The following is a 25,163-nucleotide window of genomic DNA, read 5'->3' as shown; positions in this document are numbered from 1 at the left end:
GATTAGTTCGACAGAAATTGCGAGAGGGCCAGAGACCAAAAGACACAAAAATGGAATCAATACAGGAAGAGGCCAAACCCCCAGACATACCAGCGATACAAAGATGCGAGAAACAACTACACGTCAGTGAGTAGAGAGGCAAAAAGAAATTTTGATAAAGGGATTGCAGACAAATGTAAAACAGAACCAGGTCTATTCTATAAATTCATAAACAACAAATTGCAGGTAAAGGATAATATTCAGAGGTTGAAAATGGGAAACAGATTCACGGAAAATGAAAAGGAAATGTGTGAAACATTAAACGAAAAGTTCCAGTGTGTTTGTACAAAATGAAATCTTCAGAGAACAAGACACAATAAGAATTCCAGAGAACAACATAGAATACATAGAACACATAGAGGTGTCTAGAGACAAAGTGGAAAAAATGCTCAAGGAGCTAAGTAAGAACAAGGCAGTTGGTCCAGATGGAGTTTCACCATGGGTTCTGAGAGAATGTGCACCTGAGCTCAGCATTCAACTTCAACTGATTTTTCAGGCATCCCTGTGTACAGGAGTCGTAGCAGATGTGTGGAAAAAGGCTAACAGTTCCAATCTACAACAGTGGCAGCAGGGAAGACCCCTCAGTTATAGACCTGTATCATTGACAAGTGTAATAGTCAAAATGTTGGAAACATAATTAAAACTAAATTGGTAGAACACCTGGCGAAAAACGATATAATATCAGATAGTATGGTTTTCGTTCTGGAAGATCCTGTGTAACGAATTTACTCTGTTTCTATGATCGAACCACAGAGATTTTACAGGAAAGAAATGGTTGGGTTGACTGCATCTATCTGGACTTAAAAAGGCTTTTGACAGAGTTCCACATAAGAGGTTGTTCTGGAAACTGGAACTTATTGGAGGGATGACAGGTAAGCTTCTAAAATGATGGATAAAAAATTTCCTAACTGACAGAAAATTGAGGGCCGTAATCAGAGGCAGTGTATCGGATTGGAGGAATGTCACAAGTGGAGTACCTCAGGGTTCAGTTCTTGCACCGGTAATGTGCATTGTCTACATAAACGATCTACCAGTTGGAATACAGAATTATATGAACATGTTTGCTGATGATGGTAAGATAATAGGGAAGATAAGAAACCTAGATGATTGTCATGCCCTTTAAGAAGACCTGGACAAAATAAGTAGATGGAACAACACTTGGCATATGGAATTTAATGTGAATAAATGCCATGTTATGGAATGTGGAATTGGAGAACATAAGACCCCACACAACCTATATATTATGTGAGAAATCTTTAAATAATTCTGACAAAGAAAGGGATCTAGGGATGGTTCTAGATAGAAAACTGTCACCTGAGGACCACATTCAGAATATTGTGCAAGGAGCCTGTGCTACACTTTCTAACTTCAGAATTGCTTTTAAGTACATGGATGGAGAAATACTAAAGAAATTGTTCACGACTTTTATTAGACCAAAGCTGGAATATGCAGCGGATGTATGGTGCCCATATCTTAAGAAGCACATCAACAAACTGGAAGAGGTGCAAAGACATGCCACTAAGTGGCTCCCAGAACTCAAGAACAACCACACCAGATATAAATATCTTTTAGATATCCCTAGTCAGATTAAAACTGTGCAAACACTCCATGCAAATAAAAGGACTTAGTTTATGGAACTCACTCCATAATGAATTAAAAAACTGTCCAACCTATACTTTATTTAAATGTAAAACCAAGAAGTGCCTAATTACCTCCACATAGTTTCCTACCTTGTTCTTCAAACTCACACTGTATCTTGTGCTACCCACTTCCCCAGTATTATTACAGTACTTAAGGCATGCAGCATCACCAGTATAACTCACACTGTATCTTGTGCTACCCACTTCCCCAGTATTATTACAGTACTTAAGGCATGCAGCATCAACAGTATAACTCACACTGTATCTTGTGCTACCCACTTCCCCAGTATTGTTACAGTACTTAAGGCATGCAGCATCACCAGTATAACTCACACTGTATCTTGTGCTACCCACTTCCCCAGTATTATTACAGTACTTAAGGCATGCAGCATCAACAGTATAACTCACACTGTATCTTGTGCTACCCACTTCCCCAGTATTGTTACAGTACTTAAGGCATGCAGCATCAACAGTATAACTCACACTGTATCTTGTGCTACCCACTTCCCCAGTATTATTACAGTACTTAAGGCATGCAGCATCAACAGTATAACTCACACTGTATCTTGTGCTACCCACTTCCCCAGTATTGTTACAGTACTTAAGGCATGCAGCATCACCAGTATAACTCACACTGTATCTTGTGCTACCCACTTCCCCAGTATTGTTACAGTACTTAAGGCATGCAGCATCAACAGTATAACTCACACTGTATCTTGTGCTACCCACTTCCCCAGTATTATTACAGTACTTAAGGCATGCAGCATCACCAGTATAACTCACACTGTATCTTGTGCTACCCACTTCCCCAGTATTATTACAGTACTTAAGGCATGCAGCATCAACAGTATAACTCACACTGTATCTTGTGCTACCCACTTCCCCAGTATTGTTACAGTACTTAAGGCATGCAGCATCACCAGTATAACTCACACTGTATCTTGTGCTACCCACTTCCCCAGTATTATTACAGTACTTAAGGCATGCAGCATCAACAGTATAACTCACACTGTATCTTGTGCTACCTACTTCCCCAGTATTATTACAGTACTTAAGGCATGCAGCATCAACAGTATAATTAATTCAATCAATTTTTAATGTATCTTATGTTGAAATAAAAATTCTGCTACAATCTACCTTCTAATTACTCTTACTTTATATCTGTTAGGTTAAGTGCCTGCCCAAAACGCTGTGCCTGTTAATGGCTGTGCAAGACTGTAATAACACCAATGTTTTGTACTCTCAACCCAATGTACCTTCTTGTATATAAATAAATAAATAAATAAATAGGTATATAAATAAATAAATTAATAAAAGTTACTGATATAGCTATTAAGTAGCTGTGATGTAGATGTAGCTCTTTCCTTTAAACCCACTAACACCTCTTACAAAGAAAACTATAAGTAAATAAATAACCATTTACCTGTTGTAATAGTTATGCCCTTCATGGTGACATCATAATACTTCTTTAAAAAATCAACTCTGACAGATAATTTTCTGAGATCCTGTCTGCTGGACTCAAGGCATAACTCGAGGTCTTTCATCTGCAGAAAATAAGACAATGTGTCAACAACAAACAATGTATTATAGTCAGGGAGCCGGTCGGCCGAGCGGACAGCACACTGGACTTGTGATCCTGTCGTCCTGGGTTCGATCCCAGGCGTCGGCTAGAAACAATAGGCAGAGTTTCTTTCACCCTATGCCCTGTTACCTAGCAGTAAAATAGGTACCTGGGTGTTAGTCAGCTGTCACGGGCTGCTTCCTGGGGGTGGAGGCCTGGTCGAAGACCGGGCCGCGGGGACACTAAAGCCCCGAAATCATCTCAAGATAACCTCAAGAAGAAGATGGAAACGTATCGTGCGTAGACTTTATTTAAGCTATACTTTTTGGAGAAAATCATGCATAGTGCTCGCCAGGCAGTCTATGGGGCGTGAGATGAATTGGATCTAGCCTGAAAATGTTAGATTTCTTAGGGATTTCTATAATGAACGATCTATAAATATCTAAGGCAAAATTTAGCATATCAAGCTCATAAGCGGTATGAAGTGGAATATGGAGCCTGCTGTACCGGTATCTGAATCCAGTACTAGGCAGATGTAGTTAATTATGTTAGGAGGAAGTTAAAGGGAAGTCACATTGTGGCAAATTGTAACATTTAACCAATGCTGTACATGTGTCTAGTCCAGAGAAAAACATAAGACTGGCACCCAAGTGTTATGTCCTCTTTACGATATAATAACCATTGGTCTTATGTATGACCCTCTGTCCTGCGTGACAGTGAATACCAGCATTATCCTCACTGTAATAAGACTTAATCGAAATCCTCAGATTAGGCAAAATTGTAATTAATTTTGTCAATAAAGATGTTAATAATAATAATAACCCATTCTTGAGGTTATCTTGAGATGATTTCGGGGCTTTTTTTTTAGTGTCCCCGCGGCCCGGTCCTCGACCAGGCCTCCACCCCCAGGAAGCAGCCCGTGACAGCTGACTAACACCCAGGTACCTATTTTACTGCTAGGTAACAGGGGCATAGGGTGAAAGAAACTCTGCCCATTGTTTCTCGCCGGCGCCTGGGATCGAACCCAGGACCACAGGATCACAAGTCCAGCGTGCTATCCGCTCGGCCGACCGGCATTGACAGATAATTATCAGGAGAAAGTGCTAAGCCAATATGACTATAGAACATGGTAGGGATATGAGGGCAGGATACGAGCTGGGATATAATGACGGAGTGAGGGATATGAGGGCAGGATACGAGCTGGGATATAATGACGGAGTGGAGGAATGTTGTCTAACCTCTTGGACCGTCGAGATACGTACGCCAACCAGCAAAACGCGAGGTCGTCGCTGTACCGACCAGTCCAAGTGGTTAGCGTAGTGATCTGGGAATATATACAAGATTTTATTCTGAAATGCTTTGATGGCGAGGACTGTGAATATATCGATAGTTTTTGAATGCGAAGTTTTAGTATACAGTACACTGAAGAGCAGCAAGTATAGCAGAGTTAAACGGTTAATACTGTTGAATTCAAGTTCAAGTATGTTTGAGACAAGAAAAAAATACATCTCAAAGGGATTTAGTAACTTAGGCTATTTCTACCCCCAACTGTTGAATTGACTGGAATTAAGAATTACAACTGCAAAATCCACACCTGAAAATTTGAGTCGTCTTTATATAATTTTAATTCCACGCATACACTAATCCTAATACATCGTACAACTATGTGCTTCCTATTTGTGGATATTTTGTTCAAGTGTTCGTACTTAGTTTGGTATCATTTGAATGCAATTTTTTTTAATAAATTTGAAAAAAAAAATGAATACAATTTTTAAACAGGGTGACATTATTTTTGTTTAGACCTCTGTATGGGATAACAGATTTATCAACACTACAGGCTATCATATAATCCTGTTTCACTTCCTTATTAACTCATGGATATCCTTTGCAATGACTGAATAATTAATCTTCAATAACCTGAAAAATGAAAGCAAATATTTCGAGGATGGAACACAGCCTCCACTGAAGCAGTAATTATTAAGTACAGAGCAGACGGATGATTATACCTCTTTAGGAGATTCATCGCTGGCCTGTAGTCTTAATTGGCACTTTACGACTTGGTAAGATGAGATGCAAATAAAAATAACAAAGTAGCAGTTTAACGATAACTAGGGCGTGCAAAAGTCAGACATCTACCTACCAGTGAATGGTTCAAGGGACTGCTACCGCAGCGGGCCATGTCTGATAAAAAGTTTCCCGAACCCTGAAGCATCAGGTTTGGGGCCTGACAGCTGAGTGGACAGCGCTCGGGGTTCATAGTCCTAAGGTTCCGGGAAATAGGTACCTGGGAGTTAAGACAGCTGCTACGGGCTGCTTCCTGGGGATGTGTAACAAAAAGTAGGCCTGGTCGAGGACCGGGCCGCGGGGACATTAAGCCCCGAAATCATCTCAAGATAACCTTTAGTTATCCCAGGTAACGATGCCGTTGCTCACTCGTAGGACAAGGACCGGGTGAGGTATAATGTCTTCCAAACAGATTGCAACAAATGTTTTTTTTAACTTAACACTAAGCGACCAATCTGTTTAATCATATTCGTTTCTGCACTGATGACTATTATAAATTGTCAAAGTCAAGCAGGTAACCAGTTCCTTATGTTTTGTAAAGTGGCTACTATAACTCAGCATTATGCAGTTAATAATTTCTATTTTGCATCGAAAGGCTATTATTAACTTAACATCAAGCAGTCAACATGTTTTGCTAGATTTTATAGAGGCTATTACAACTGGTCAATATTTAGTCAACATACTTTAATTATTTTTGTATTGTGGGGTTATGCGTACGATACTTGTAGTTGTATACTTCATATTAATTTTATAGTTAAAAAAGAACAATTAATATAATTTCAAGAAAACATACTTCTGATGGACATATTAGCTATATTATTTAGTTATTAATCTACGATAGGGTAATTATTATGAGAAAGCGCTAAGCCAGACTTATATAGGACTTGAAAGAGATATAAGGGCCGAATAAGAGCTGGGATATGAAGACAATTAAGGAGCAGTGTCCATCTGTTTGGACCAACAGGAATTCTACATAGGCCCTGCAAGTAGAGTGGTTGTCGCAGTACACTACATACATACATACATACATACATATATCCTCATAAGATAGTACTTAAATGAACTGTTTGGTCAAATGCATGAAATGACTGCACCATTAAAAGTTCACATTTTATATTACTGAATTAGCCCAAATGGTAAACTAAAAAAAATGGAAACTGAACAGTCAAGCCTCACCTTACTTGTCCAAACAGCACTAGGCTTAATATACCCTACCCTAGGCCTAATACTGGACATATATATGCCATACTAGGCCTAGAAGGTTTTGTTTATGCCCCTCTACACTCTACAGAATTAGTAGTACAAAACGTGAACAGTGTTAGCCGCAACAGTCCAATTTTGGACGTTCGTCCAAGTAGTTTCAATAGGTACTTCATTAGGATGGGTTGGGATATCCCATCCCCCACAAATGACAGTACCTATTGCTACTGTGGACGGAGTGTTGAAAACATTCTACGTTTTGAGCTTTTCATATATTCCAAAAGTTCATAACAAAAACTGAAACTAGGTCGACACCTAACAGTTTACAGGCCGAAATAAAGAATCCTACGCCAAATAAAAGTTTGTCTTATCTTAAAAATCTTATCTTATCTATAAGATCTTAAATAAATCTTAAATAAAAACCTTGTCTTATCTTAAAATCTTAGGCCAAAATTAGAACATACATGTACTATACTAGGCCCTATACTAAGAGTTAGATTTGGATATTGCCTTTTATTAGGGTCATCTATAAAAATTAATACAAAATATGGAATTCATTATTATTTTTGGTGTGCGAAAATCCGTATTTTGTAGAATGCATTCACAGTCGCAATAGGTACTATATTTGAATGACAAGTTGGGGCACCCTGACAGTTACTCACCAAACACCAAAAGTGATGAGGCGTTAAGGGCGTGTATTACTCATCAAACACCACGAGTAAGGAGGCGCGTGTTACTCACCAAACTCTATGAGTAAGGAAGCGTTAAGAGCGTGTAGTACTCACCCAACACCATGAGTAAGGAGGAAGTACTCAGCCAACACCATGAATAAGGAGGTAGTACTCACCAACACCACGAGTAAGGAGGAAGTACTCACCAAGGCCAGGAGTAAGGAGGCAGTACTCACCAAGGCCATGAGTAAGGAGGCAGTACTCACCAAGGCCATGAGTCAGGAGGCAGTACTCACCAAGGCCATGAGTAAGGAGGTAGTACTCACCAAGGCCATGAGTAAGGAGGCAGTACTCACCAAGGCCATGAGTAAGGAGGAAGTACTCACCAAGGCCATGAGTAAGGAGGCAGTACTCACCAAGGCCATGAGTAAGGAGGCAGTACTCACCAAGGCCATGAGTAAGGAGGAAGTACTCACCAAGGCCATGAGTAAGGAGGAAGTACTCACCAAGGCCATGAGTAAGGAGGCAGTACTCACCAAGGCCATGAGTAAGGAGGAAGTACTCACCAAGGCCATGAGTAAGGAGGTAGTACTCACCAAGGCCATGAGTAAGGAGGCAGTACTCACCAAGGCCATGAGTAAGGAGGCAGTACTCACCAAGGCCATGAGTAAGGAGGAAGTACTCACCAAGGCCATGAGTAAGGAGGCAGTACTCACCAAGGCCAGGAGTAAGGAGGTAGTACTCACCAAGGCCATGAGTAAGGAGGCAGTACTCACCAAGGCCAGGAGTAAGGAGGTAGTACTCACCAAGGCCAGGAGTAAGGAGGTAGTACTCACCAAGGCCATGAGTAAGGAGGCAGTGCTCACCAAGGCCAGGAGTAAGGAGGTAGTACTCACCAAGGCCATGAGTAAGGAGGCAGTACTCACCAAGGCCAGGAGTAAGGAGGCAGTACTCACCAAGGCCATGAGTAAGGAGGCAGTGCTCACCAAGGCCATGAGTAAGGAGGTAGTACTCACCAAGGCCATGAGTAAGGAGGTAGTACTCACCAAGGCCATGAGTAAGGAGGTAGTACTCACCAAGGCCATGAGTAAGGAGGCAGTACTCACCAAGGCCAGGAGTAAGGAGGCAGTACTCACCAAGGCCATGAGTAAGGAGGCAGTGCTCACCAAGGCCATGAGTAAGGAGGCAGTGCTCACCAAGGCCAGGAGTAAGGAGGTAGTACTCACCAAGGCCAGGAGTAAGGAGGTAGTACTCACCAAGGCCAGGAGTAAGGAGGTAGTACTCACCAAGGCCATGAGTAAGGAGGCAGTGCTCACCAAGGCCAGGAGTAAGGAGGCAGTACTCACCAAGGCCATGAGTAAGGAGGAAGTACTCACCAAGGCCATGAGTAAGGAGGAAGTACTCACCAAGGCCATGAGTAAGGAGGCAGTACTCACCAAGGCCATGAGTAAGGAGGCAGTACTCACCAAGGCCATGAGTAAGGAGGAAGTACTCACCAAGGCCATGAGTAAGGAGGCAGTACTCACCAAGGCCATGAGTAAGGAGGCAGTACTCACCAAGGCCATGAGTAAGGAGGCAGTACTCACCAAGGCCATGAGTAAGGAGGCAGTACTCACCAAGGCCATGAGTAAGGAGGCAGTACTCACCAAGGCCATGAGTAACTGGCCCACACGGGCCTGGCCCAGCTCCTCCACGTTCTCCTGCTTCATCTCTACCTCGGTCCTGCTTTTGGAGGGAAATAACCCCATTGTGAAGTGACGACGTGGGCGTGGGCGTGACGTGGGCGGCGTGGGCGTGACGAGGGCGTGACGTGGGCGGCGTGGGCGTGACGTGGGCGGCGTGGGCGTGACGAGGGCGTGACGTGGGCGTGACGAGGGCGGGACGGAGCCCGACGCGGTGTGGTCGCGACGGCGGCCGTTGTGTCACTGAGGCGCCAATTTCTTGACTCCTCAAATTCTTTATAATTATTTTCAAAGTTAAGTAAGATGATTTATTTTTATTGCAATACACTTGAAATTTAGCGCTAATAGTATGGGAAATATATAATTGTGTGTCTTATGTAGTTAAGATCTGTTATTTCCTTTTTTTTATGTATTTTCAGTTCAATACAAATGTTTCCGGACGCAAAATGGTGGCAAATATTTAAATATAAAATTTCTTTGGGAACTGCTGTTGTGTGTTAGTATATCCACAGGTTGTCACTGCTTAAACTGTATAAAAACATTTATAAATATATTTAAATAAATAAACACTTCAAAGTTCAAACGATAATTACAGTTTGACGATTTGGATATTAATTTAATATATTGAATACTATAAGCACATAAATATTTCGTCACATTAAATAATCACTCTTTAGTGTTGATTATATAGTGAGAAATCAGTTGTATATTGCTCAAAATAATTACAGAATATGCTAGAAACCCGCCGTATCATATATCTGTAATTGTTTGAAGAGTTTGTCATTACCCGCAGGGATTAAAGGAGACTTGATTGATTTGCGTTTATTTGTTTCTTTAATCAATGATTGCACTGAGGATTAAAGGAAGATGTTTGTGACATATTGGCGGCAAAGCCATGAGCTCTAATATTTTTACTCTTGTCTCCTAACGTCAGTTTTTAATACTAGGCTATCTGTTACATATCTCTTAAGGCGAGTCAACCCTTGGTTGGTTTCTCATTAAGGAGAGTCAACCCTTGGTTGGTTTCTCATTAAGGCGAGTCAACCCTTGGTTGGTTTCTCATTAAGGCGAGTCAACCCTTGGTTGGTTTACCATTAAGGAGAGTCAACCCTTGGTTGGTTTACCATTAAGGCAAGTCAACCCTTGGTTGGTTTCTCATTAAGGGGAGTCAACCCTTGGTTGGTTTCTCATTAAGGCGAGTCAACCCTTGGTTGGTTTCTCATTCAGATGAAAATGTCGGCAACAGCACTGAAGGATGCTCCTTAGACTAGCTTACCACAGACAAATGTAGAAACCTGTGTAAGTTATGCCTTGAAGAAGGTGTCACCCCACAACACAAGCTTGAAAAGCGCCTTAGATCATAGTTTAAGACAGCGTTACTACAGAAGCTTGGAAAGCTTTCCAAACTTTCTAAGCTTGGAAAGCGGCTTAGGTTAGGTTACAGTTTAAAACAGAGTTACCACAGCATACAAACTTGAAAAGTAGCATTTCAAGCTTACACCGTATCCTAAGTCCCGGTTACATGTGTCTCCTCAAGAATCTGAGTAAAAATATGATTGATTTTGTATGGTTACTCACAGTACGCTGGGTATATGTGAGTGACAGCCCATGGTAGTTGGTTAGCCTCACGCACGATGTGTGGGGGCATGGCATGTCTGCGTGAGGTCATATATCATAGGGAAGTATAGTTAACATTTTATGATGTCATATGTCGTAGTGTCGTGTGATTTACTGTAGGTGTCATAAGTCGTGTAGGTGTCGTATGATGTAGGTGTTGTATGATGTACATGTCATATGATGTTGTATGATGTACATGTCATATGATGTAGGTTGTAGGTGTCATATACAGTAGGGGTTGTATGATGTAGATGTCATATGGTATAGGTTTTATACGATTTAGGTGTTATAAGCCGTAAGTATTATGTTGTCATCATATACTGTACGTGCTGTACGTAATGTGTGCCTTGTGCTGTATGTGTTATTTGCTATAGGCCTTAAATATTATTAATGACAGCTATAAAAAAATGTGGTAGAAGCAGAACTTGGCGTTAAATATAAATTATCTCTTCGAAGACTACTATTAATAATATTTTAGGGGGGATTCATAGCCTAGTAACCCCATCCAGTCCTGTCGCAATAATGGATGGAACTATCCATCAGTGACAGTACCTATTGCAACAATGGGTGGCCTGTACACAATATACACAGTTATATCCAAAATAAGTCCATTTTGTCCCCATTAATTTTGTTGAGGGCCTGAGAAAAAGGCAACAAAGTTAATTCTTCCAAGGTCTAATAGAGTACAGATAGGTACTAATTTGGGCCTAAGATTGCGTATGTTAGCCGAGGAAATTTTTGGTTAGATTTATGTTAGGCCATTTCAGTGTTTGTTATACGCCCTTTTGAATCACAGTCTTACGACACATTAACTTTGTTGCGTACGATAGTACATATTTTGTACGTTAGAGGAACGTACGTTCCCTACCAGAGGACCTGAAACAGAAAACGGGACAGTATACCACTTTCGCGAGTCGCTTGCATTTTCTAGCACAACAATTTTTGGCATTATTTAACGCATACGATCGGAAAGCGACGTTCTTTGCAGGACAGGTTGCTAAATATTATTCAAGTATTCATAAAAACACGGAGAGGTGACCCCGCTTCTTGGTCTATATACATTATTTTCCTTTTGTCCAGGACTAAAGTATACTTGACGACTGGTCACTAAGCCATTGTGAAGGCTTTAATAATCCTTCAAGAGGATGATAGGCCTTATAACCAACACAGCACCATGTTTGGGTGCTACGCTATCTCATTAGACACTGAAATAGAAAATGACAGCGGTCTGTGTGTTCAGCCAGGCTATCCGAGGTCGTGGGTCGCAATTTTACGATTATAATTTACCTGAATTTGTCTAAGGGCAACTAAAACTAGTGGCCTCGACGAGAACAGGAAGCCGGCGGCTTGTCGAAGGTCCCCCCCATATGCCTTGATAATGATCAAGGCTTTCATTACCTATTAATCTTTAATTTGTTTCTGTGTAAATAGTGTGCTTGAAACTTTGAAAGTTAAGTCATTATTGATTCAACTATCTATATAAATACAAATATTAAAGTTCGTTTGTTCAAAATCGCTAATCTCAGAAAGTTCTTCACCAATTGTTTTGAAATTTTCACACAAAGTTCATTTCGCATCCGAGCGGGTTTATATATACATATATAGATGTCACGTCTGTTATGGGAAAATACATGATTTTTTTTTAAATTGTATTTTTTCATGTGATTTTTCATGGGAGGGAAATCTTTGAAACCTCTTTACCGATTGCTTTGAAATTTTGACACAGCGTTGCATTCGAATAGGCGCGTGTTTTTATTTGATATACCTCCTATATGCATGCCACACCTGTGACATACCTCCTATATGCATGCCACACCTGTGACATACCTCCTATATGCATGCCACACCTGTGACATACCTCCTATATGCATGCCACACCTGTGATAGAAAAAAACATGTTTAAACAAAAAAAACAGCGCCATCTGTTGGACGTAAAAGCAACACACGCTGAAATCTCCGAAAGTTCTTCATCGATTGCTTTGAAAATTTGATGCAACGTTCCATTCGAATACGCGTGTGTTTTTATATACCGACTATATAGGTGCCACACCTGTAACATGTAAAAACATGTTTTTTTTTTTTTTAAACAGCGCCATCTGTTGAACGTAATAGCAACACACGCTATACTAAATATGTTACGATTTCATTTCAATGTTTCCGATTGCATTGATAAACTTAATTTTCATAAATTTCGATTTATTTTCATTTTGATTTACTTTATTTTGTGTGACATTGCATTGAAATTGAGCTGTGTTGTTTACCATACCGTTCATTTCCTGAGTATAGTTTATTTTTGTATTTTTTCATTGTTTTTCATTTCATTTTTTATGTTTTTCTTATATTTCAGGTGATGGGAACATTAGATCATTTGATGTTCTTAATTTTCTGATGAGGTCATTGGATCATTTGGGAATGCATCGAACGAGGGAGTGGGGAATGGTTGGGAGGACAAGGGGACGGGAGTGGGAGAGTTTCGGGAGGACGAGGAGACAGGGGGAAGGTTACTGACCCACAGCAACGCGTGGGCGGGTACAGCTAGTTTATGAATAAAAGCTTTTAGCTTGAAACTTAATTTACATTCATGAATATTGCATTGATACTAATGGGCTAATTGCAAACAAACATTCATGTTTCTCCTGTTCAGTTTAACACGTTACACATGCATACTATAATGTTTGGCATAACTGTGATGGCTAGCATACACCGTGGCTGGAGGTCAGGCCTCGTGTTGGTCGGGCAGGCCTCGTGTTGGTCGTACAGGCCTCGTGTTGGTCGGGTAGGCCTCGTGTTGGTCGGGCAGGCCTCGTGTTGGTCGGGCAGGCCTCGTGTTGGTCGGGCAGGCCTCGTGCTGGTCAGGCAGGCCTCGCGTTGGTCGGGCAGGCTTCCTTGTACTTGGTCGAGTAAGCCGCTGCACTGGCTGGGCCGCGTATTTTTTTCTACCACAGACGTGGCCACACATTTACAATACTAACCAACATATATACATTTTCGTCTGTCCTCCATGGACAGGGTTAGAGATGTGTTAAACATATAGTTCAGTGATTTATTGAACAATCAACCACAGAAGGTGATTGCAGTGCTTATAAAATGCGAATCTACCCTACATACAGAAATATATATATTCACAAATTTACGTCTGTCGTACATAAACAGTCCTTTGATGAGTCTTTATTACATAATGTGCGTTTACAGAGATTTAATGCAATTCTGACCAGCTTCCACATATCCTGTATATACACATTCATACACACATATATTTACCAATATACACATATATATACATGTGTGTAAATCACGAAAATTAACACGTGATGGAAAATGTGAGTGTCAGACCACGAAGGACGAATTGAAACAGGAATTTCCTCAAGTACTTTCGTATAGTTATATTAACATCGGCTGTCGGTGGAAACGAACGCGTTTTGAGGCAAATAAACTCACTGATAGCCTGACGTATGGGAGCCCAAAGAGTCCCTCGGGGATGCAAAAATTAACGGCCCCCATCCCACAAAGAGATCAGTGGGAAAGTAAACAAAGTCAGTGCAAAAGGAAGGTCCTCCTTAAATCATGCCCAGAAAAAGTAAAAATGCAAAAACCGCTTCCAGTGACCTCGGTAAAACTGGAGCCAGCAGCCCACCAACCACATAATAATAATAATAATAATATTAATAGTAATAATAATAATTATTATATTTCATTCAGGAAAAGTACTAACATAGATACAGAGTTACAAACATAATGTTGGATTTATAGATAGAGCTTGTACATACAATACCTAAAGCTACTAATACGCATAGAGCTTCGATCAATGGGGGTTTCATGGGCTTGTGAATACGCATAACAAGCCATTATTGCACTATGCTGTTGTTATTATTGGGCTACTGACTAATACATCATTAAGATATTGTTGATAATGAACATTTATCCACGATTGTACAGCCTATTTTACCAGAATTGTATTAAAGTACGTTGAATTTCCCCATTCATACTATGTAACACATGACGGATTATCATATCATTCTAACAGATAACAGGAGTTGGGTTATGTAAAGCATATATACTTATGTACATATCTAAACACATAAAGCTATATAGCAAAACATATTGCAGCACAATTAGAGGAGAATATTGAATATCGAATACCTAGAATATTCAATATCGTAACCATGATATATATGTGCTTCAGCCTACAGTTTATTAGACCTATTGTCTTATGTATGACCCTCTGTCCTGCGTGACAATGAATACCACCATTATCCTCACTTTAATAAGACTTAATCGAAATCCTCAGTCAGGTAGACTACCCTCTCACTGTTTTTTGGAACCATTCCATGTAGTCTCATGAAATATTTATGCCAGATCTATAATGAATAATGTCTACAACAAACCTAGTTTGTTACATGACCAATATACACTAGTCACAAGACAATGACCACTAGTAGTAGTAGGGATGGCGGCTTAGCGTCCCCTTTTTTGTTTTTAGAAAAGGAGATGCTCCGTTTTTAAAGGATTCTTATGGGGGAAATTCGAGGCTAAAAGAGACGCTGCATTCTTAAAGGATTCTTATGGGGAAAATTCTTTTTTTTTCAGAGTTCAGTTTTATGAAAATATTTCAAGAGTTCATATAATCATAGAAGTTTCTTAAAAAAAGAAATTGTTATAGAAAAAAATCAGGAGAGGCCAGATTTACGAAGCAGTTACTTACGTACTTACGAACGTTTTCCTTCTTAGCAGTTACGTCGGTATTCAGGTAGGCGTCTAAGTATGAAAATCTTCGTAAGTACACAGCGTTGCGCTAAGGTCGCTCTCGACCACTCGTAGCTTTACGTAAACCGGATATAACTAAATTTTTCTCTTCTACACAACACAGATTGATTTTATTATAAACAAACATTTTAGCTGGCGAGTCTCTTCAAGGAGTCCTTCGTGTTAGCTATACTGTATATGTATTCTCTGCTTGAATCTTGTAGTAAATATGTCTTTTTATGATATTAGAATTAGTTTCGTAATAGCAAGATATTATACCAGTAGTTATTAAGTAAATAAACACTGGTGAACATGAAATATGAGAGGTGATGATCCCGGGCTAGTGGGAGCATTTACTATCACCAAATGCCCCTGTTCACCTAGCAATTAGTATAGCTAGGGGGTGTACCTTAGCTATACATACCCATTTTTAATTTATTTTGTTTGGTTTTATTTTGAAATTAAATCTGGGTGAGACATAAAAGAAAAATATGCTGCACAAATGATGTTAGGTAAGAAGGGTAAAAACTTTAAAAACTTTTGTCATTGAATACTTAGGCCTATAATTATGACTTTATGGACTATTATGGCCTGTTAAAAAAGAGAGGGAGGAGCAGGGGTCCAAGACCTCTTCAATTACACAATTTAGCTGTGTGTAACAATAAGTAATTATCAAAAGAAGGCACCAAGCCGGGAAGGCTATGTAGCCAACCCGTTCTCGCAAATTTAATAAGTCAATATTGACTTATTAGTTGCGTGCATAGGTGACATACTAAACATAATAGTTTCCCTTGAAAAGCTTCATAGAAAACACCGACCTTACCTAACCTACTTAGTATGTTAAAATAAGCATCTTATAGCTTCGTAATTACAATTGTTACTTAACCTATTATAGGTATAGGTTAGGTAATAATTGTAATTACGAAGCAATAAGATGCTTATCTTAACATACTAAGTAGGTTAGGTAAGGTCGGTGTTTTCTATGAAGCTTTTCAAGGGAAACTATTATGTTAAGTATGTCACCTATGCACATATTTAATAAGTCAATATTGACTTATTAAATTTGCGAGAACGGGTTGCAGTAGCAGTGAGGTGAGGCAGCTACTTATTTGAGGAATGCTTATTTTATTTACCTTATAAGCTGAGGCAGTTTATTTTATTTGAAGAATACTCAGCTAATTCCTCTACATTTAGCATGGAACAAATTTGTGTCCAAGATCTCTTCCTGTTACACAATTTAGCTGTGTATAACAATAAGTAATTAACAAAAGAAGGCACCAAGCCGGGAAGGCTATGTAGCAGCATTGAGTGTAACACTAAGCCTAATTATTTTATTTTAACAGATAATGCACCTGTGAGTAAAACAAATGCTGTCAGCTGTAAATATATTGATCCAGTTATTTAAATAAAAAATATGATGCAACAAATATTTAATTGGTTACTATCATTTCTACTGTATATCCAAAGAAGTGAAAAATTGAGACACTGCACAATTTAATGATTTGAGATATATACAAGAGTTGTTACATTCTTGTAGAGCCACTAGTACGCGTAGCGTTTCGGGCAGGTCCCTGGAATACGATCCCCGCCGCGAAGAATCGTTTTTTCATCCAAGTACACATTTTACTGTTGCGTTAAACAGAGGATACAGTTAAGGAATTGCGCCCAGTAAATCCTCCCCGGCCAGGATACGAACCCATGACATAGCGCTCGCGGAACGCCAGGCGAGTGTCTTACCACTACACCACGGAGACTGTTCAAAAGAAACACAGTATTAATAGCATTGTCGTCGTCTTTTCATCTCCTAGTGTGTGGTTTGGTCAACATTACATATCAATATGAAATCTTAATGATCCATGGTTAACATTTATGATTTAATAACCATAATACTGGTAATAATAGATATTAGCCTCCAATAGCAAAATCTGGGTACAGCACAAGAATATCTTCCAATATTCCTGAGTGAAGTAATTACAGAGTTCAAAGTATCTCATTCTATTAGGTCTGAAGTCACTGATAACAGGACAATCACAGATGAGAATGTACAATGAATGTAACAACTCTTGTATATATCTCAAAAAAAAAAAAAATAGTGTTGGAGAGTAAGTCTTCTCAAGTAGGACTGACAACAGATGTTTTTTCACCCAGAGGGTTATAAACCCGTGGAACTGCCTACCCTCTGAAGCCGTAATCCAGCTAGAAAATATCATTAGGACAATTGGCAGGGCCTTTAACAAGCCGCTGGCTTTCTGTCCTCGTCGAGGCCACTAGATAATTAGTGGCCCTTGGGTAAATTTAGGTAAGTATACTTAAGGCAGTGTCTGGGATGCTCCCGGACGCAGGTTCAAATCCTCGTCACAGCCCTTGTGGATTTGTTCATTTTCAGGGTTTTATTCAGTCACATCCGTTCAAGACCAAAAGTATTTCAAAGAGTTCATATAATCATAGATGTTTAAGACAAAATTTTGAAGAGACCATTTTCATTGAATATTGTCATATAAGTTTTGTTAAGGAAAATAGACATCTTATCAGTAAGTTTTTACTTATATCCATTTACTGCTGTGTCACACTCGTTTAAGATCTAAATTATTCAGAGACCAGTTGAAGACCAAAATTAGTCAGAGATCATGTAGTTGTACTACATTGAACAACCTAGCCCCATTAATTAATGGTGCAGACCCTATTTTGGGTGTGAATTATACCAGTTCGAGTTGAATTGTGAGTCTATGATTTACCTAATTTATAATTGTTTACCTATAATCATTGCACCTTTGAGTGATTAATTAGTGTCTACACCAACCAGGGGTGATTTTGATGAGCTAACCTGATGGTTCTACCAATATTGACACTGGATTAGCACTCAAATTGATTGTATGATTATATATAATGTAAATTAATTATTAAGTGCTAACCTCTAGAATAGGTAGGATTTTAGCCTAGGACTGCAAATGCTTACCCTAGGCTACTACCATCAGTACTCGTTCAGCATTATGAGCTAAACAAGTACAAGCCCTGTAAATACCAATCAAACAGCCAGTATGGATACTGCAGGAAGAATGAAAAGGACCCTTATAGGTCTTAAGGGTCACTTAACCAGACAGATAAAGAAATGTGAGGATTTGTCACAACAATCTCCAGTTGATTATGCTGACCTGGAAAGATATTATCAAGCAGCTGCATTTTTTTTTTTTTTGAAGGGATATTCTTGCGCGGGGCCCTAAGCCTCTGCCATGACTGGCCCACTAAGTGTTGCTTGTTCCAGAACCTGTAAGCCTATTTTCCATGCACATGGGTATCCAAGCCTGATGCGATGTAAGTGTACTTCTGTTGTTCTACTGCTCCCTTTCATCAAACTAAGTGGTTCGTAGTTGGTTGAATTCTTGTACCAACCCGCAGATCCTGATATTGCAACTGCTGTGTTGTGGTCAATGCACATCTTTTGCATTATTGTTTCTAATTACTTTCTTAATCTGTGATTACTGCAGTATGTGGTACCTCTGTGGTATGTAAATGTCTACATTTCTTCTCTTTGTTGCAGGTAAATTTAACTAGCCTTACTAGGTAACTAGCTGCAGGTAAATTTGAGCAAGTCAAATGCCACATAGCGACATATGTGGCTGAACTTGCCAACACCAGTTTATCAGAAACAGAAATAGACGAAGTTATGGTTGATCTAGCGAGTTATGAAGATCACACTCAGGCAATGTTACAGCCTTTTGTCAAAATAATTGCCCAGAACAAGGCAACATCAATAGTTTCATCTAATACGAGTAAAGCTGAAACTCGACTCCCTCCAATTAATTTACCCTTTCTCAGGAAAAGATGAGGAGATTGGGACAAATATTGGAACAAATTCGTAGATCTTGTGGACACACAAAAAAATCTTTACCCAAGAGTAGTAAATTCTCTTATCTACAAGGTCAATCAGGTGAAGCTAAATCAGTAGTATCCAATCTGAGGTTAAATAACAACGGTTATGACTTCCCAGTACAGTTCCTCAAGGATAATTATGCTAATCCAGAAGAAAGAACATCACACTTAGTTCATGAGCTGTTACATTGCGAGAGAATGTCTCTCAAGATTCTCCCACAGCTGACTGGAATGGCTCATTGCTGTGCACAGTGCACTGATCTTCGTGCACAAGCCTATCTCTGTTAACCCTGGATAGTGACCTGGCATGTTGGGTATCTCCAGAATGCCCACTTAACCAGGAACACTTTCATAATACGGAGGCCACCGTATGTCCAGGCAGGAAGTAGATACAGGGAGTTAAGCATACTTGCCACCGAAGGGTCAGTGAGTACATGGCTGGTGCCCGCGTGAGAGACAGAGGGTAGACGCCAGACCGTCTGACCTCTGGGGTCAACCGGCGCGATGGACAATAACAGCTGACATGTTCATGACGTCACTCCAGTCTTTAAGTTGGAGGCAGAGTTCATGATCAAGGCCCTCAGCCTAACAGCCAATACAACCAAAGCCGAGTGAGTCTTGAAAATAATTGTCTAGAAAATACCTAGGGACATATTGAGACAAATGAGTGCTCATTACAATAAAAGTATTTTATCCTTAAGTCAAATATCAGAGGGTAATTCAACATTACTGAACAATTAATGTTCAGTAATTCAACAACAAACACATGACAAATTAAAACCAAGTAAGTAATTATCAAAAGAAGGCACCAAACCGGGAATTAAAACCAAGTCAATCTTCAGGAACTAATATTAGTAAACCAGAGTACCAAAGGTACTCCAGATAATTTTAAATCAATCTATTTCCACACCAAAGTGGAACCAAGGCAATGTGGGCACATATGCATTGCGACCCTCCAAGCCTATAGTTACTGTCACCCAAGACCGTGACTCTAAAGGGTACTGTAAGCTATGGATCATGTTTGTTGTCATGAGAAACATTCATTGTACCACTGCACCAATTTTTCACGATTGTGACACCCGTGTTGAACGACTCGAAGATTTGCAACGTTGCACAAGGTGCCTCAGGAAACACAACCTCCCCCCCCCCACTCGAATGTGAGACCCAATTACACACCTGTAATAGATTAACAAGGGTCAGCACCATGCAACATTGTGTGGAGACACCAAAACAAAGTCTCCAAACCCTAAGGTGGAAGATAACATTCCTACCACAGTACAGTACTGCAAGGTGCAACAAAGTCAGTGCCCTATTGACAAACACCAAAAATGCTATGCCTTTGCCTACTGCCCAAATTACCATCCAGAATAAGAGGGCCAGGGTCCACACCCTTGGGTTGTTTGACCAAGGGTCCCCGGGGAGCGTCACTAAAAAGGTGGCAGATGACCTACAATTAAGGCCTGTAAGACAGGCGACATTAAATATTTTGGGGTTTCTTGTAGATGCAGGACCTCAAGTCTACCAGGTGGTACAAACATCAGTACAATTAGACAGCTATGTCTGTCAAGTACAAACCATTGTGGTGGACACAATTCCAATAGACCTACATGTACAAGATCTAGGAGCTACTGCCAAATTCCTGAGAAATAGAGGAATAAAACTGGCAGATAAAATTAAGTCTGATCACCTCACCGACATTGGAATCCTTGTCGGTACAGACTACTACCGATTCATCAGTAGCCCTAGTAAATATCAGGGCATAAACATGTCAAATTCTGCAGTAGGCAAATAAATTACTTACAGGCCCAGTATTAAACCTGAGGAGACCTATGCCAATAGGTCTCTACCAATACCAATAGAAATCTAAATTTGTCAGCTGATTATACAACTCCAGTAGCATTATACTAAGGAGAATACAGCCGACTACAACATCAGAGGTTGATCTTGATATCATTTAAAGCTGAAGAGGAGTTCATTAGACCTCAGTGGCAAATCAGTGAACAGTAGCCAAAAACAGCTACAAGTCACTGAACCCACTGCAGTCTCAGAACCATACTTGACTTTAATGATTGATTATTCAATCTTCTGAATCAACTAACTAAATTAAACCAGATTTGTCAGCCAAATAGACTAGCAAATAAGCACAAGGGAGCATGACTGACTATATAAATCCGACGACTAATTTTGATACATTTATTATTTAATCAAGATGTATTCCATGGGCCTCAGTGTTTATATATCAGTGACCAGTTACCTGAACAATCTGTATGCAGAAAAATCAAAGAAACAATTTTAGGAATGGAACAGTAAAGACACATTCAATAAAAGGATACATATTTATTACAAAAGAGTAAACTGAACATGTACACAGGCTGTACATTGATGTAAGAGCTATTCATTAATAAACTGATATAGTTAATTTTAAAGATATTTTAGCATCAAATACACATGAAAAGCAATTCAGCTAACACTTTGCAATAAATGGTTGAAACTCTACAAGCCACTGAAAACTTGAGGGAACATTTTTATACCTGTATTTAATTTGTTGTGACATACGCACCTTGTTAAAATAGGTCATCAGCTTTAGCAATAGACGCTAGAAAGCCCCTAAAGTTGGCTACTGGAAAACAAAATCAAATGTTGTCAGTTACTGAGCATTCGGCATGAAATCTTTGAGGCGTGAAAGAGGCGACAAGTATACTCAGTGGCCTGTAGATGCCTTACCAAGCAAATTTCCTTTTATAGCTGGTACATACTTTCAAGCTGCAAGTTCCTGGGACACCTGGTTCAAGCAACCTTACGTACATACATACAAATCAATATAAAAAACACACTTAGAATACGAAACACTGAATCTTATGTGATGTATTTTATCTATTAACAGTCAAGAGCTTGATAATTTTGGTTGATGTTCAAAGAGAAAGCAGTCTGTATAATTCAAAATAATTTCCAAGTAGAAAATCTAACTACACATGGCAAAAAGTATTTCCTTTCTTGGCAGATGATTCATGCACTTCAAGGACACTGCTCTAAACACGACTTACTGGTGGAGCCACTTGTCTAGTTCACCAAATGAAGAAGAAACACTCACTTGGTATTGGTCATGCTGCGCTCACCAAACAGGTCATTTATGCAGCTAGGAAAGGAAATTTCTCTACAAAATATGTCAAATATTTAAGTCAATAATAAGCTTGAATTACATTTCATCTTTTGACTACTGTATATGAAAAAAGTGATATACTAGAACAAAAAGAGTACAAGAACAACTTATATTAACAAATAATTATACAGTAGTAATAAGTATTATCAATGGGACACCACGATCAATTTTGCTAGTCCAACGCAGTCTAGATTTAGCTGGCCCATACCCTATATATAAGAGCCTAATTCATTATACAAAAGCTTTACTCTAAATAATGAATAGATATTACATCAAGTCTGTGCAATATCTATCATCGCAATAAGTAATGAACATCTTTGCATCCAACCCACCTGGAAACCCCCGCCCAACATCATCAATTGAAGTGACACACAAAGACGCCACAACTCTAGTTCTCAGACTATGCCGCATTTACAATATCATTTACTGTGCTCATTGGCACAAGGTGGCAGCTTACTCTATAAACCATATGGGTTGGTCACGGTTGTGTGAAGCAACCAATGAATGCTCTATGCAGACATGATATATATATTTATGTTGCTCTTAACTATACACCTGGGGTGGTATTTCTCCCCCCATCCATATACGTATAAACAAAACCAGTTTGTGTACTAAAGTTTCGTAATTTCTTGTCTGGACTGAAACGCCCTCTCCTCGACCTGATCCCTTTACTGGATAATGAACACACAAGGAATAGCAATAACTAATTTTAATATAATTTACATTATTATTATCTGCTTTCCAAGGTGTTCAAGATTCCCAGAACTAAGTAAAAACTGAACTCTTAAATCGTGGGGACTTCCACTTCTAAACTGTCAATACAGTAATATTGTTATGCTGCCGACCTGGCATGCAGATGTTGTGCAACCGAATGGGAGAAAACTGCACATGGCCGTTGGTCACTCTGGATCCCAGGAAGACTGACCAAGCCAAGGCACAATAAAGGAAGGTGAGGCGAGGAGAGCCAGTACCAGCATTGGCCTACAAATGACACTCTGGCAGACTGCGTTGTACACTCCTTTCTCATTTCATCACTAATAATCTGCAAAGATAGAAAGACAAGGCTGAGGTGAAAAATATGTTGGAATTTCTTTGTATGCAAAGCAAGTTACACAAGAAGGGAGGACACCAAATAGTTTGAAGCTACACTGTAATATACTGTACTGACCAGCCTGCCACCCACAGTTCTACTGATGTTACACTGTAGTACAATGGAACCTCGGTTCTCGCAGTTTTCGGTTGTCGTAGTAAATTTCTAGATTAGGTTGTCGTAGTTTGCCTCAGGGAGGGGGGGGGGGGGGGTTTCCACAGTTTGTTTATACACGTACAGGTCCACTGCGAGCATGGCCTCGTAGCCTGGTGGATAGCGCGCAGGACTCGTAATTCTGTGGCGCGGGTTCGATTCCCGCACGAGGCAGAAATAAATGGGCAAAGTTTCTTTCATCCTGAATGCCCCTGTTACCTAGCAGTAAAATAGGTACCTGGGTGTTAGTCAGCTGTCACGGGCTGCTTCCTGGGGGTGGAGGCCTGGTCGAGGACCGGGCCGCGGGGACACTAAAGCCCCGAAATCATCTCAAGATAACCTCAAGAAGATGGCGCTTTAGTTTACCAGTGTCTCCTGCCTAGTGATGATCGCACTTCGATTCTTTGTGAAGAATTTCATTGTTTTAATGCCTATTTGGTTTCTGAACATAAAAGTTTTTAATACATATCATGCCATGGGTTCCAAGAATGTCAGTGGTAATGTTTTTTTTTTTTTTGTTTGTTTTTTTTTGTTTTGTTTTTTTTGAGATATATACAAGAGTTGTTACATGGTTGTAGAGCCACTAGTACGCGTAGCGTTTCGGGCAGGTCCCTGGAATACGATCCCCGCCGCGAAGAATCGTTTTTTCATCCAAGTACACATTTTACTGTTGCGTTAAACAGAGGCTACAGTTAAGGAATTGCGCCCAGTAAATCCTCCCCGGCCAGGATACGAACCCATGACATAGCGCTCGCGGAACACCAGGCGAGTGTCTTACCACTACACCACGGAGACTGCTCAACCTAAGTTCAACCTAAGAAAATAGTTGTGGGGATGACGATAGAGGCAAAACGAAATCATTCATAGTGAAAATACGTATGATGTCTCACAACAAACAAGTATTAAAACATAGGGAAAACAAGTGTCTATAGACAGTCTCAGTAAGAGAAGCAAGCAGTGAGCCACAACCAGGTCCTAGTGGTGTGCCTGCAAAACGTAAGAGAGGCCAGGTAAGAGTACCCCAGAAATGATACTGCTGTTATAATGGAAGTGGGGACTCCCCCCATCTAAACACTAACACCTCTACTCCTCCCCCCCCTTCCTCACTGTCTTCCATACGTCAGTAAGAGTACTCCATAAAAGGTTATCTTGTTATCTTGAGGTTATCTTGAGATGATTTCGGGGCTTTTTAGTGTCCCCGCGGCCCGGTCCTCGACCAGGCCTCCACCCCCAGGAAGCAGCCCGTGACAGCTGACTAACACCCAGGTACCTATTTTACTGCTAGGTAACAGGGGCATAGGGTGAAAGAAACTCTGCCCATTGTTTCTCGCCGGCGCCTGGGATCGAACCCAGGACCACAGGATCACAAGTCCAGCGTGCTGTCCGCTCGGCCGACCGGCTCCCGGCCGCGCCAAACCAGGTAAGGTACCAAAGAGTATTATTTTGTATAAAATGTATTTTTTAGTTAATACTTTTGGGGGGTGTGGAACGGATTAATTCAATATGCATTATTTCTTAGAGGAAAATTTGTTTTGGTTTTCATGGTTTCAGTTTTCGTACTGTCTCTGGGAACGGATTAACTATGACAACGAAGGTATCACTGTACACTGATCAGCCTGACACTCACAGGAAGAATACTTTATGACAGCCATAACTTTTCATATAATTTTGAA

The 25,163-nt window shown here is 40.1% G+C and overlaps 2 protein-coding genes across 9 annotated transcripts in view; both read right to left on the bottom strand.

The window, feature by feature from the left end:
* LOC123760917 (protein starmaker) overlaps positions 1 to 9,105 on the bottom strand; it is a 40,037-nt gene extending 30,932 nt beyond the window's left edge. The window contains exons 1-2 of the mRNA XM_045746740.2: positions 8,822 to 9,105; positions 3,103 to 3,223 (exon numbers count right to left, since the gene is read on the bottom strand). Coding sequence (XP_045602696.2) covers positions 3,103 to 3,223; positions 8,822 to 8,923 — 223 coding nt within the window. The 5' untranslated portion in view covers positions 8,924 to 9,105. The remainder of the gene's footprint in view (positions 1 to 3,102; positions 3,224 to 8,821) is intronic.
* Positions 9,106 to 21,409: 12,304 nt separating this feature from the next.
* Rho1 (ras-like GTP-binding protein Rho1) overlaps positions 21,410 to 25,163 on the bottom strand; it is a 96,704-nt gene continuing 92,950 nt past the window's right edge. For all 8 annotated transcript variants that reach the window (XM_045746652.2, XM_069329598.1, XM_069329596.1 and 5 more), the window contains one exon: positions 21,410 to 23,289. The gene's annotated coding sequence lies outside the window, so the exon portion shown is untranslated. The remainder of the gene's footprint in view (positions 23,290 to 25,163) is intronic.

This window comes from Procambarus clarkii, chromosome 3 (genome assembly GCF_040958095.1).
Source record: "Procambarus clarkii isolate CNS0578487 chromosome 3, FALCON_Pclarkii_2.0, whole genome shotgun sequence".
Taxonomy (NCBI): Eukaryota; Metazoa; Arthropoda; class Malacostraca; order Decapoda; family Cambaridae; genus Procambarus; species Procambarus clarkii.
The sequence above is the reverse complement of the archived record's forward strand: the minus strand, read 5'-3'. Positions and strand labels throughout refer to the sequence as shown.